The 14,626-nt window shown below is 42.6% G+C and overlaps 1 protein-coding gene across 1 annotated transcript in view; it reads left to right on the top strand.

The window, feature by feature from the left end:
* Positions 1-445: 445 nt before the first annotated feature.
* The window catches only part of Scpep1 (serine carboxypeptidase 1), a 30,110-nt gene continuing 15,929 nt past the window's right edge, over positions 446-14,626 (top strand). Inside the window, exons 1-5 of the mRNA XM_015495436.2 lie at positions 446-600; positions 3,104-3,252; positions 7,407-7,496; positions 8,271-8,426; positions 8,781-8,855. Of these exons, the coding sequence (XP_015350922.1) occupies positions 522-600; positions 3,104-3,252; positions 7,407-7,496; positions 8,271-8,426; positions 8,781-8,855 (549 nt within the window). The 5' untranslated portion in view covers positions 446-521. The remainder of the gene's footprint in view (positions 601-3,103; positions 3,253-7,406; positions 7,497-8,270; positions 8,427-8,780; positions 8,856-14,626) is intronic.

Here is a 14,626-nt window from a genome sequence, read left to right as displayed (position 1 = left end):
CAGAAGTCAACAATGGCTATGTATGATCTACCATTTTTTTTTCACGTTTTACAAAATGTTCAGAATCTATGTAATTTTAAAAGAAAATAGTTTTTAAAAAAATCTTTGAAAATGGAATCCCATATTTCCAATGACCAGCTGGTTCAGGCTTAGTCTGATGGTGGGGGGTAGATGTGGCAGTTTTTAAAATGCCAGCCTTTTGTTGAAGAAGGCAGAGACGGGTGGAGCCGGAGGGGCACTGGTTACTTCCGTACAGTATGTGCACAACCGAAGCCGAATAAACGCATTACATGCCTCCTCCCTAAAACCGCAGAGAACCACTTAAGCAAGCAGGCGCGCTGAACTGGCCCAGCGCCGGGGCAGCGGTTCTGATTGGCCTGTCCGGCAGAGGGCGCGCTGGACGCAGCGAGCCTCCCGGCCGTTCTGGCCCCGCCCAGGCCCCACCCAGGCCTCGCCCACCGCGGTCACGTGGTGGGGCTCCAGGTCCAGCCTGTTGCTGATGCTGCCGCGCTGTATTCATCATGGAGCTGGCGCCGCGGAGCTCTCCTGTCTCGCGGTGGCTACTGCTGCTGCTGCCGCTGCTGTTGGGCCTCAGCTCGGGTAGGTTCGAGCAAAAAGCTCACCAGCAGCGGGTGCGCACCCATCCCCCTGTCTCTCTCTAGGGGTGAAACTTTGCTAATGGGTTTGTGTTTTTTAAAACAAAATTATTTTCCCTGGTCGTTCTTTACGTAATTTATATTGCTTTTGAACCTCGCCTTTTTTTTTTTTTTTTCCAGTTCAAAGTGTTTTTCTACCCTTTTCTGGCTCTGGATGATCTAGTGTTTCCTTTCTCCCTTACGCCTAGATATACGCAATTGTGCACTAATGTGTGATTTGGGGGAAAACTGCCGATCTGTGAGATTTCCACGATCTAAAAAGTCTACTTCCCTTTTTTTGGTGTGGTGGGCTGCCAGATGAGGTTATAAGGTCTTATAAGCCTGCAGTAGGCTGTCAGAAAGACCCCTGAAAGCCCTACCAGAAACCGGCCCTTTCGTCTGCTTAATGGGAACAGGCAAAAACAAATTTGTGTTTAAATACGATGACTTGCAAATTGATTTTCACTTTATTCAGCAAAATATCTCCCCGTCTGAGTCTACAACAGAGAATATGAACTAGCCACAAACTTGTCTTGTGATCTCAGGCAAGTTGCTTAACAGTTCTTGTTTTCTCTTTTGTAAAATGGTAATTATCGGGCCCTTCAGCTTGGGTCACAGAAATGCAAAATATGTTCCCCCAGATTTTACAATGGTCGTTGTCAGGGAAGGGTGAAGTGCCTGGGGTTAGATTTGGAGGGACTTGAAATTCTGTCATTTTCAAGAAACTAAAACCTCTGTCATTTTCAAGGGATTCAGGTTTTATCAGTCATTTTCAAGGAGACTATAATCTCCTGTTACTGGTATATAGAGCCTTTTAGCCACATCTGTAATATTCTAGGCATTCTCTTTTATTTCTTGGGCATTTTCTGATTTTCTTCTCTCTCCCCCCCTCCCCCCTCTTCCTTCCCCCTCACCCTTATAGGGAATGGAACCCAGGGGCTCTCTTACTACTGAGCTACTGCCCCAACCCTTTTTATTTTTTATTTTGAGACAGGGTTTCCCTAAATTGTTTAGGACCTTGCTAAATTGCTGAGGCTGGCTTTAAACTTGTGATCCTCCTGCCTCAGCCTCCTAAACTGCTGGGATTNGAGAGAGTGAGAGAGGGAGAGACAGAGAGAGAGAGAATTTTAATATTTTATTTTATTATTTTTTTTTTAGTTATCAGCGGACACAACATCTTTTGTTTGTATGTGGTACTGAGGATCGAACCCGGGCCGCACACATGCCAGGCGAGCGTGCTACCGCTTGAGCCACATCCCAGCCCCCCAATTTAATTTTTGATGTACAGAAATTTTGTTGTGTAGAAATTTGACAAGTTTCTGCCTTCACCTCTTAATGTTTTTCCTTATAATCTCTGGGGTTTGCTTAAATCCTTTTCTCATCTAGAGGTCAGAAAAATATTCAATTGCAGTCATCCCTCTGTATCCAGTTGGATCCAGGATCCATCTTGGGTGCCCAAATGCATAAGTGCTCAAGTACTTTATATAAAATAGTATAGTATTTGCATATAACCTATACACATCCTCCCATATCTTTGAAATAATATCTAGATTACTTATAATACTAATACACAATTTAAATGCTATGTGAATAGTTGTTATACTTTTTTGTTGTTTTTTTCCCCAATTGGTGAGGGGGACCAGGTATTGAACTCAGGGGCACTCGACTACTGAGCCACGCGTCCAGCCCTATTTTTATTTAGAGACAGTGTCTTCCTGAGTTGCTTAGTGCCCCGCTTTTGCTAAGGCTGGCTTTGAACTTGCAATCCTCCTGTTTCAGCCTCCCAAGCTGCTGGGATTACAGGCATGTGCCTTCCTGGCTCCAAATATTTTTTTATTTAAAACTAGTTGAATCCAAGGATATAAGATCTGTGGATAGAGAGGACTGCCTGTGTATATTTTTGTTTTATTTTTAAATTTTAAACACTTTAATTTTTAATTTTAAAAGTTAACACTTGGTTACTTGGAATTTATTTTGATTTATAGTGTTGAAAAGACCTAAACTTCTTTATACTGAATAGTCTTAGCCCCATTAATTTGTGATGCCTCTTTAATCATGTATTAAATGGGGATATAAAAAAAAGCATCCTGCATTTTGAGGTTTGTTTTTTTTCAATAAAATGTAACTATCTCTCTTGTTTTTATTTTTTTTAATATTTATTTTTTAGTTTTCGGCAGACACAACATCTTTGTTTGTATGTGGTGCTGAGGATCGAATCCGGGCTGCACGCATGCCAGGCGAGCACGCTACTGCTTGAGCCACATCCCCAGCCCTCTCTCTTGTTTTTATCAAAAGGGCTTCATGCTTGTTAAAAATTCAAACATTAGCTGGGCATGGTGGTGCATGCCTGTAATCCCAACCGTTTGTGAGACATTTGTAGCCTGGCATGGCTATCTCTACCAAGTCTGGAATTCACCTGAACATTACCTGACAATCTTCAGGAAAATGACCTTGAGACTCTTTTGCAGGAGCTGTCATTGACTGGCCCACAGAAGAGGGCAAGGAAGCATGGGATTATGTAACCGTCAGAAAGGATGCTCACATGTTCTGGTGGCTTTATTACACTACCAACCCCTGCAAGAACTTCTCAGAGCTGCCCCTGGTCATGTGGCTTCAGGTAAACTAACTTCCTTCCCTGGCCTCACCTTGAGACCAGGCCTCCCTCTCTCAGCTTATTTATTTATTTATTTTGGTTCTGTGGATTGAACCCAGGGACACTTTACCACTGAGCTGCATCCCCAGGCCCCTAACATTTTTTTTTTTTTTTTTTTTGATTTTTTTTTGAGACAGGGTATTGCTAAGTTGCTTAGGCTGGCTTTGAATTTGTGATCCTCCTGCCTCATTCTCCTGAGTTGCTAGGATTACAGACGTGTACTACTGTACCTGGCCTCTTTGCTTATTCCTAAGGGCTCACAGCTCAACAGTTTAAGTCTGGTTTGGTCCAGCAGCCAGGATTGGGGCTTTGGCATCCTGAGGCAAATTGAGGAAGGTATAGCCAAGGAGGTGAAATTGGAGGGTAAAGGGAACCTAGCCTTTTTTGAGGGTTTTTTGGTTTATTTTTGTGGTACTGGGGATTAAACCCAGGGATATTCTACCACTAAGCTACATCTCCAGCCCTTTTATTTTAATTAATTAATTAATTAATTTGTTTATTTTTGGGTACAGGGATTGAACTCAGGGACACTCAACCAATGAGCCACATCCCCAGCCCTATTTTGTATTTTACTTAGAGACAGGGTCTCACTGAGTTGCTTAGCACCTTGCTTTTTGCTGAGGCTGGCTTTGAACTCGGGATCCTCCTACCTCCCAAGAATTATAGGTGTGAGCTACCACACCCAGCCCTTTTATTTTATTTTGAGACAGGGTCTTGCTAAATTGTTCAGGCTGGTCTTAAACTTGCAATTCTCCTGCCTCAGCCTCCGATATAACTGGCATTAAGATGTGCACCATCTCACCCAGCTGCCAGGGTCTTTTTATTATTGAGGCCAGACAGTTGCAGGAACCTTGACTAATGATGTCTTTGGTTTTATACTGATAGAAAGGGTTTTGAAAGGTTCTGAAGCAAAGACCAAGATACATCATACCTCCCTCACCTTTTCTTTTCCTTCCTCTCCCCCTCCCCAGGATCCTCTCCTGGACCCTAATACCTCATCCCCAGAAAAGCTCATCTTTTCAAAGAACTGCTACTAGTCTTTTATATCTTAGTGTGAATGTTAGGCCCTACCCTTCTTCCTAAATGTGTTTGCATTTTACCCTTGAGCTCTGACTGTAGGATTGAAGGCAAGGAACTACTGGTACTTCCTGTGTTCCTGTAATATCTGTCTAGAGATAGCCACGCCTGGAAGACTAATCTCAAGGGAGGGGTTGAAGAACAGTCTTGCTTCAGCCTCTGGAAAACGTGGGCATGGCCCAGTTGGCCAATAAATAGGGCACCCTGGTACTTATCTCCATGGGATGCAAATGGGACTTCCTCCAAAAAATGCTTCCCGGTGCCCAGGCTTTGTCTGCCAAATTTTTCTGCAGATTTTCAGCTGAGATGAAGGGAAGATGGACACTTTTCAGAGAAGGTCCTTTCTCTCGTAGGATCAGCACACATACCTCCTCTAGGGGCTGCAGGTGAGGCTCAGCCCAAGGCTGCTGATAGGAAAATGCTCAGAAGAGAAAGCTACGTGTGTCAGCCCCGATGGGGCAGCTGGAGGGGAGGGTGCAGCATGGTTACCTGGGAGAGCCAGGTCAGGGACAAGCCCAGCCGGTTCAGCCAGAGACCTCGGTTTTCAGTGCCCTCCTGCCGCTTTCAACCATGGCAAGACCCTACCCTTCTCTGAGCCTTAGTTTTCTAAGCGGGGCGATTTGGATGGTTTTCAAACTTTTTGTTAATCAGCAGAACTCTTTTACCCACAGATGAAAGCTTCCACACAGGAGCCAGAGCAGATAAAGCAGAAGTGCTGAGGCTGGGGTGGGAGGGGGTGCCAAGTCCTGTGTGTACGGCCTCCTCTTTGTCCCTGGCCACCCTCAGGTACTTTCTAGGCTCTCTGGAAAACAATTCGAAAAACACCCGATTCCAGAAACTTTTGATTGACTACTGGGTCAACTTGAACCAGTTTGCCAAGATTTTAAAATCAGGACGTTTCCTTCCTCTTTCAAAATATCAGGAAATCCAGCAGCTTGGATCTGAAGTCACCATCCCCAAAGTTGAGTGGTAGAGTCGCCCCTCTCAGACAGCTTAGGAGCCTGCAGGGAAGGGGGACTCTGCCCCACAATCTCTGCAGCCTCCAGCCTCTGACTGTGCCATTTGTGACCTTTGGTTAGTTAGTTTAACCTTTCAGGCTGAGATTCTATTTAAAGGTTAGCTACTGAAGACACAAAGATTGCTCTTCTCCGTTTCCCTCGAGGCTCAAGGGAAAAGGAAAAAAATTCATATATATGATTAAAGAAGAAACAATTAATTCAGATGAAAGGCGTTCTCTCGTAGCAATCTACCAAGGACTCACGCACTGATTTCTCCAGAGGATCTTTGAGAATCGAGGTCACATCAGGAGTGGAGTAGCAAGCTATTTTAGGGATACTTTCAAGTCATGTACGCACTTCGTTTGATCCACTGACACACTTACCATATTTCAGAGTCGCTGGGTAGCCCTGGGCCACGGTAGTGCCCCATCCTGAAGATTTTGCAATCTTGTGTGTGTTCAGATAGAACAGCAGTGTCCTCCAGCCGGCTTCTCCAGCTTCTCATTTGGTCCCTAAAGACCACATCCTACGAATGGCCAGTGTCCCTCCCTTTCACTTTGATCATGTCCCATCCTAACTAAAAGTTGGTTTCATATTGCCTTGTAAGCATTTTTCAGTGTTGCCACACCGTTTTCATAGTTTGATTCTAACTGACAGCATAGCCCACCCTGCAGGCAGGGCTCACTCCTCTGTTCCCCGTGGTGGGACATTCCAGTCGCAGCCTTCCTCTTGTTGTGGCTTCTGTCAGCACACGAGATGAACATCTCCAACTGGACTGTGATCTTTTTACTGCTGTGTTGGGAAATCTTAAGATACAAAGTGCCTATGATTGAGGGGAGTCGTGGCCTTCCAGTTTATCTTAGCAAGGTTGGTGACAGTAATGGCACTAGTGTGAGGAGCCTTTCCTTGTTGGGGTCTCTTGCCGTTGTCCAGCCAGCCCTCAGCCCTGCCCACCCCCTTCTCTTTTCTGTAGATTTCCCTACACAAACTGCCTGGGTTTCTGTTGGGCTGGAATGATCTCCTTTCCATCTTCTCTCCCTTTCCAACTCATCCGACTGAGTTGAGAGGCTAGGTCCTTTTATTCTAGGCCTTGAGCCTTACTGATAATGCTATCATGACCCCCAACTCAGCTGGCCCACTAGATTTTTCCAGAGAAGCTCCCTTCCTCCCCTCGACCATCTCCTGTTGCCGACAGAAAGCCCACCCAACCTCCACCACTTTTGCCCCTTCATTTTTTTCTCCTCCTCCCCTTTCTTCTCCTCCCTGAGCTTTTCAGAGCCCATAGAACTTCTGCCCGTCACAGTGTAGTGTCCCCAAGCTTCAGTGCAGAATCCTGCCTCTGCCCTGCCTCTGGATGCCCACATATCAAGCGCTCCTGCCCCGGGACTTGCACATTTGCTCCGTTATATCCAGGGAGTTGACTTGACCAAGCAGCCTCTCAGTCTGAGCCCTTGTCTATCCACAGGGGTTCATCACAGGGCCCAGATAGTCCCCACAGAGCCCCTGATTGCTGCATGGCCCAGGGCCAGCCACATCCCCTCTTCAGGGCCTACTGCTCTTCTTTGAAGTGAGAAGGGTTAGAGTTGTTTTTGAAAAGTCTGTTGCGGTGTAGGGGCAAGGTTCAAACTCAGAGAGTCAGGAAGCAGGAAGGTTCCCTTGAGGGCCTCTTAGCCCAGCTCTGTCCTTTCAAAGAGGAAGACTTCAGAAGTTACCACAAGAGCCTGTTGCCGGAGCCCGTGGGTCGCTGGGGACATGCATCTTGCACAGACTGACCAAGCAATCACTAAATCATAAGTTGTTTATAGTGATTGGGCTCATCCATTGTGATGACTAAGATTTGACTCGATTTTCTTTTCTTTTTTTTAATATTTATTTTTTTAGTTTTAAGTGGACACAATATCTTTATTTTACTTTTATGTGGTGCTGAGGATCGAACTCATGCCTCAAGCATGCTAGGCGAGCGCTCTACCTCTGAGCCACAACCCCAGCCCCTTGACTCAATTTTCTTTAGGTTTACTTCGTTGATTTCTGTCTCTTCCACAGGGTGGTCCAGGCGGTTCCAGCACCGGATTTGGAAACTTTGAAGAAATCGGGCCCCTCGACAGTCATCTCAAACCACGAAAAACCACCTGGGTACGAGGATGGCAGCCCCCAGTTGCACCTGTCCTGCAGCCTCTCCGGGAGGTTGCAGAGTTGGCAGTCCCCACTGTCTGTGTTGCCCGAGGCTTTGGACATTAGCTATAGGCTTCCTCTTATCTTCTCCAAGTTGGTGGCTTTTCTCTATCTGCCTGTAGAAACCTACTCTAGTGGACACCTGGGGCTCTGTCCTTACCAACATGCCGGCCATCTCTGTGATCTTAGATTCCAGGGTCCCACCCTCTGACCATGCTTGCAAGTCCTCCCTTCCAGTCCACCTGGTGTCTTGACTGTGACTCCAAGAGCCTCGTTCCTCCATTTTTGAGGCCTCTGGTTCTCAGTCTTCCCCTTCCCCTCATTCTTACCACCCCTTCCTTTCCCAGTCCCCCTTATTCCACGGGAACCACATCCTCCTCTCTCTCCAGTTCTGCCAGGCCCACCCTGGGTGACCTGCTTCTTCTATCCTGCTTCTTGTTCAGTCGGGCACCACCTGGGGCTACCTGCACCAACGTGTTACATTCATTCCATGCACTCACGTGTGTGGAAAGCGACTGCTCAGAGTCTTTGATCACCATTTATGTGTCTGTCTTTCCTTTTGGCCTCACTTTCTATGCTGCAGTCTACGTTCCTGTCCCTTTTCTGAAAATCCCTTTTAGCAGCAAGACATCACCACCAGCCACACCAGTGTCATAACATGGGATTTGCTGAGCTCCTGTGAGATGATAGAAATATCCACTGATTGTACCATCTCGTTCTCTCTGTGGCCTGCAGCTCCAGGCTGCCAGTCTCCTCTTTGTGGATAATCCTGTGGGCACTGGCTTCAGTTATGTGAACAAAAGCAACGCGTATGCAAAGGACCTCGCCACGGTGGCTTCTGACATGATGGTCCTCCTGAAGACCTTCTTCAGTTGCCACAAAGAATTCCAGGTATGTAAAGACCTAGGAGCAGCTAAGTAAAGGGCTAGCAGTCGCATCAGGACATCCATCAGAATAAAAGTATGCTTTCCCAATAGTTCAGTGCCCCACTGATTTCAGATAAACCCTTTTTTGCTCCTAAGGTGGGTTGTGGGCTTCCGTTTCTGTCATTTCTAAAGGGCTCTAGAGTGAAAGAATGACTCTGGAGTCAATGTGCTAATCAGACAAAACAATCAGATGTGGAGAGAAATACAAAAGCAGATTTGTTTTGCCTGGACATTACAAGCAATAAAAATTTTAAATTAATTTGTGTGAATTAGAAGCAGTCAGGTTATTTCATTCTTTGTATATTCCTTTTCTTGCTAGACGGTTCCATTCTACATTTTCTCAGAATCCTATGGAGGAAAAATGGCTGCTGGCATTGGTCTAGAACTTTACAAGGTAACAGGGAGGATTTTTTGTTGTTGTTGTTATGATTTTGGAAAGAACACTAATTATGTTTTTTTTCAATAGGGTATTAATGTACTTTGAATAGGATTTTATATATGCAGAGTGAAGTCTGGAATAATATCCGAAAAGCTTTAAGAACAGTGAAGGTCATTTGTCTACATATTGAGTAAAACTGTGGAGCTGACATAGTGACCAATAGATTGAATGCAACATGATAAAGAATCAGAAACAGATTATATTATGTGTGTGTGTGTGATGTATGCATTTTTACATGGACCATACATGTATGGGAGCCATCCATAAAGATGGCATTTCACATTATTGGGAACAGACAGAATATTTGATAAATGGTATGGAGATATAAAGTTGGTTTTTTGCTTTGTATAAATTTTAACATTAATTCTAGATAGATTAAAAATCTAAACTTGAAAATGTTAAAAGGCAAAATAGTTGGAAACATAAAACTATAAGAGAGCCTGAAAATAGAAAGTATTATAATCTTGGGTAGGACAGGCTTTCCTTCATGATATAAAATATCCATCTGGGTGCAGTAGAGCACACCTGTAAATCCCAGTTAGATACTGGAGGCTGAGGCAGGAGGATTGCAGATGAGAGGCCAACCTCAGCAACTTGGCAGGACCCTGTCTAAGAATGAAAAGGGCTAGGGGTGTAACTCAGTGGTAAAGTACCCTTGAATTCAATCCTCAGTACTAAAAAAAGCAAAAACAAACAAAACAAAAAACTAATGAGACATCCAGAAGCCACATAGGAAAAGTTTCATTGTTAGGCTACATGTAAAACTTCTTAGGGCCTCACATACACAGGTATATGTATGTGTTTGTGTTTATGTATATGTGTATGTCTGCACATGCATACATACACAAGCACATAAATATGTACATATAGACAAATATACACTTGTACAAATATATAATAGAAAAAAGATAGTCATATCAATATATCAATAAATTCATTTTATTTTTCTATGTATTTATTTTTAAAAATATTTTCAGTTGTAGATGGACACAATACCTTTATTTTGTTTATTTAGGTTTTTTATGTGGTGCTGGGGATCAAACCCTGTGCCTCACACTTGCTAGGCAAGCACTGTACCACTGAGCCCCAACCCCAGCCTGATAAATCCATTTTTAAAAGAAAATATCCTGGGCTGGGGATGTGGCTCAAGCAGTAGCGCGCTCGCCTGGCATGCGTTCGGCCCGGGTTCGATCCTCAGCACCATATACAAACAAAGATGTTGTGACGAAGAAAACTAAAAAAAATAAATAAATAAATATTAAAATTCTCTCTCTCTCTCTCTCTTTAAAAAAAAAAAAGAATATCCTAGGGGCTGGAGCTGGGGCTCAGTGGTAGAACACTTGCCTGGCATATGTGAAGCACTGGGTTCAATCCTCAGCACCGTATATAAATAAATAAAAATAAAGGTCTGTCAACAACTAAAAAAAATATTAAAAAAGAAAAATTCAACCTTTGTAGTGAACAAGTGGAAAGATTCACAAGCAGCTTTCAGGAATTTGAGAGGAAAAAAACCCTACTATTTCTTTAAAAAAAAAAATAAGAGAGAATATCCTAGTAAAATCATGGGCAAAGGATATGGATAAGCACCTGCAAACATGAAAAATCTTCAACTGTTAATAGTAAGCCACGCCCTTGAAATTTGCAATTATTTAAAAGATTGGCAGCATCCAGTTTGGGTAAGAAGTTAGAGAAATAAATACCCTCGTGTGCTTTGGGTGGGAATGGACATTGTTAAGTCTTTTTACTTATTTATTTATTTTATGGGGATGAGTCATTTAAAAAGAGCAATTTAGCAGCATGTATCAAGTTTGGAAATGTATGTGCCCATTTACCCAATAACTTCACTCCCCAAAATCTGTCCTACAGAAATACTTACACATATGTGTCTATCAGAGGATATTTATTATGTCATTGTTCATGATGTTCACTAACTGCAAACAGCTTGATGGCTGTCGGAGGAGGATGGCTCACATTAAGTGATGGGACACTTTGCAGTCATGAAGAGTGGAGAGAGCTGTGCAGGCTGAGGCTGGGAAGTCACCCTTTGCTATGTGGCAGGCAAGCTGTAGGACAATTTTGGATACCTTGTTGGTAAATGAAGAGACACATCTATTACATATGGTTTATTATGAATGCTGTATATTTATATGCTTGTGAAGGCAAAGATGGGTCAGGAAGAAAACGTTAACTACAGTTAGCTGGTGTGGGGCACAATTAGGGCAAAGTAAGAGAGTCCCATTTTCTCCTGACTTCTGTGTTTAAATTGTGTAACGGTGAGCTTGTATGAGTGTTTCTAAAAAGATGTATTAATTATTTTAAAAAATAATCCTGTAGAAGCAATATATGGGCGTCACAGAAAATCAGAAGAGGGGCTGGGGCTGGGGCTGGGGCTCAATGGTAGAGTGCTTGCCTCTCATGTGTGAGGCCCTGGGTTCGATCCTCAGCATCACATAAAAATAAATAAATAAATAAATATATTGTGTCCATCTACAACTAAAAAAAAAGAAAGAAAGAAAGAAAGAAAATAAAAAGATACGAGACTGAGGTGTAGACAGTGATAGAAGCAAATGCTTATTATGTGCAAGGGCCCTGAGTTTCATTCCCAGCACCACTGAGAAACAGACACAGAGAAGGGAGGAAGGGAGGTTGAATATGCAGCAAGTACAAGGTAAAAATGAAAGCCCATAATCCCAGTGGCTTCATGACTGCAAATCCTCTGAGGTAGGAGGATTGCAAGTTCAAGACCAGCCTCAGCAACTTAGTGAGGTCCTCAGCAACTTCATAAGACCCTGTCTCAAAATAAAACATAGAAAGGGCTAGTGATGTGGCTTAGTGGCTAAGCATCCCTGGGTTCAATCCCTGGTACCAAAAAAAAGCAAGCTTCACTTTTCTTAACTTTCCTACCAGATAGGAAACACCTTAGCATATCACTTTCTAAATATTTTTCTGTATAGATGAAAAAAATTTTAACCAAAACATGGTCCTCAGTCTTCTGTCCTTACCTTTCTGTTTCAACCAGTTTTCATCTCAGATATTCAGACTTCATTAGTTTGTCCCAACATGTCCTTTATAGCTGCTTTGCCCAAGCCGATATTCAGTCCATACGCATGAGTTACATCTGGCTGTGATGTCCCCAGGACTGTTTTCCTCTAGCACAGTCCCTATTTTCATGACCATGATGTGCTGAAGAGACTAGAGCGTTTGTCTTACAGAACGTCATGTTTCTTGGCTTTGTCTGGCAATTTCTTTGTGGAATTATTTAACCTATTTCTCTATTCACTGTAGTTCTTACAAAACTGGAAGTTCTATCTAAAGGCTTGATGCATTCAGGGTAAACATTTTTTTGTTTTAATTTTTTTTAGATGTTGATGGACCTTTATTTTTTTATTTTTTTTAAATTTTTTTAAACATTTATTTTTTAGTTTTAGGTGGACACAATATCTTTATCTTACATTTATGTGGTGCTGAGGATGGAACCCAGTACCTCGTGCATGCTAGACGAGCGCTCTACCACTGAGCCACAACCCCAGCCCCCGATGGAGCTTTATTTTATTCACTTATTTATATGGGTGCTAAGAATCGAACCCAGTGCCTCACATATGCTGGGCAAGTGCTCTACCACTGAGCCACAACTCCAGCCCTCAGGGTAATCATTTTAAATAGAAAATAATAAAAGTCAGATTTCAGTAAGCTATGACCCATGAGTCACATTGGCCCCCAACCTGTTTTTGTAGGACTCATGAGCTAAGAATGACTTTTCCATTTTTAGGTGGTCAGGAATCAAAAGAAGAATAGTATTTCATGACACATGAAAAGTTGCATGAAACTCAAATTTCAGTGTCTATAAATAGAGCTCTATTAGAATACTTAGTTGTTTACATGTTACTATGTCTGCATCAGCAACACAGTGGCAGAACTGACTAATTTAGGCTGGTTGGTCCACAAAGCCGAAAACATTTAATATTTGACCCTTTATTAAAAATATCGGTGACCTCTGTCATAGGTGATGTGCATTTGTTTTGCATCAAATCAGAAAGCATATCATAATATCTCAGTCTAGTTGGATCTTTCTTTTGAACCCTTTTAGCCACCCCTGCAACAGAAGGTTATGGGAGTAGAGTTGGTTTTTGCTCTCTTTGGGTGTCCAGCCCCTCATCCACTTTTCAACACCAGGTTGCAATTCTCATCTAGCCTATTGATTTCATTAGAAGTTTCAAAGTGCTATCATTCTGTTCCCTCTTTTACAAGGCAGACTTCCCTTATTACCTGGGACTATTTAGATTACTCAAATGAGTTTCTTCTGGAAAAGTCAAACAAATGCATAATTCCTTCTCGTTAATATGGATGTTCAAAGTCAGGCTATTCATTGTGTTATATATATAACATAATATAATTATATATGTATATATATACACACCTTTATTTTGTTTATTTATTTATTTACTTTTTTATTTGGTGCTGGGGATCGAGCCCAGTGCCTCAGATGTGCTAGGCAAGCGCTCTAACCACTAAGCCCCATGTTCTTGTTTTTGTTTATTTATTTATTTAGGTGGTGGTGCTGGGGATTGAACTCAGAGCCTCATGCATTCCTACCAACTGCTGTCCTACTGAGCTATATCCCCAGTCCTGTTTTCTTGTTTTAGATTTCTTAATAGCCTTTTTTTTCTCTTAACTTTTTTTTTTTTTTTGGTCCTGGGAATTGAGCCCAGGGCTGCTTTTTCACTGAGGTAACTCCCCAGCCATTTTTATTTATTTTGAGACAGGGTCTCCGTAAATTGTTGAGGCTGGCCTTGAACTCCAGATCCTCTTGTCTTAGCCTCCTGAGTTGTTGAGATTACATGTAGCTGTGCAGCACCACGCCTGCCTAGATCTTTGAGTAACTTATATTCACATAATTAAAATTTTTAAGAAACATAAAAAGAATGCTATTTGGGCTGGGGATGTGGCTCAAGCGGTAGCGCGCTCACCTGGCATGCGTGCGGCCCGGGTTCGAGCCTCAGCACCACATACAAAGATGTTGTGTCCGCCGAAAACTAAAAAGTAAATTTTAAAAAATTCTCTCTCTCTTTAAAAAAAAGAATGCTATTTAAGCTCTCAGTCTTGCCTTTGTCCCCCTTCCCTAATGCACTTATTAAGCACTTATTAAACTGCTTCTGGATTGTTCCAGAGGTACTGCATGGCTGTGTAAACTAATTTACATGAATTTATATTTTTTCCCATTTTTGTATAATATGCATAATTCTCTCTCTCTCTCTCTCTCTCTCTCTCTCTCTCAAATGTTTTTTTAGTTGTTGATGGACCTTTATTTTATTTATTTTTATATGGTGCTGAGGATCTAACCCAGTGCTCACACATGCTAGGCAAGCGCTCTACCACTGAGCTACGACCTCAGTCCTGTATTTCTCTTTTTTAAAAACATCAACAACATATATTGGAGATATTTTCATATCAGTACATACAGAGCCTTACCATTTTTTTAAAGATTTTTCATACATCATGGAAATAACCAGAATTTGTATAGCTCATCTTATTGATAAATGTTTAGGTTATTTCCAATTTCCTGTTAGTGGACAGATTCATATTTAAATGAATAAAAGAATCAGGGGTTCAAGTTTCTTGTCCTAAGGCATTCACTGCATCCTCGAGGCCTCCGGCCCTTCAGTGACTGCTACTTGGCATTAATCTCAAGCACCTTGGGAGGATCACAGACTTCTTGGGGGGGGGGG

The sequence above is a fragment of the Marmota marmota genome, unplaced genomic scaffold (genome assembly GCF_001458135.2).
Source record: "Marmota marmota marmota unplaced genomic scaffold, marMar, whole genome shotgun sequence".
In the NCBI taxonomy this organism is placed as follows: Eukaryota; Metazoa; Chordata; class Mammalia; order Rodentia; family Sciuridae; genus Marmota; species Marmota marmota.
Note: the sequence above shows the minus strand (reverse complement) of the source record. Positions and strands in the feature narration are given on the sequence as shown.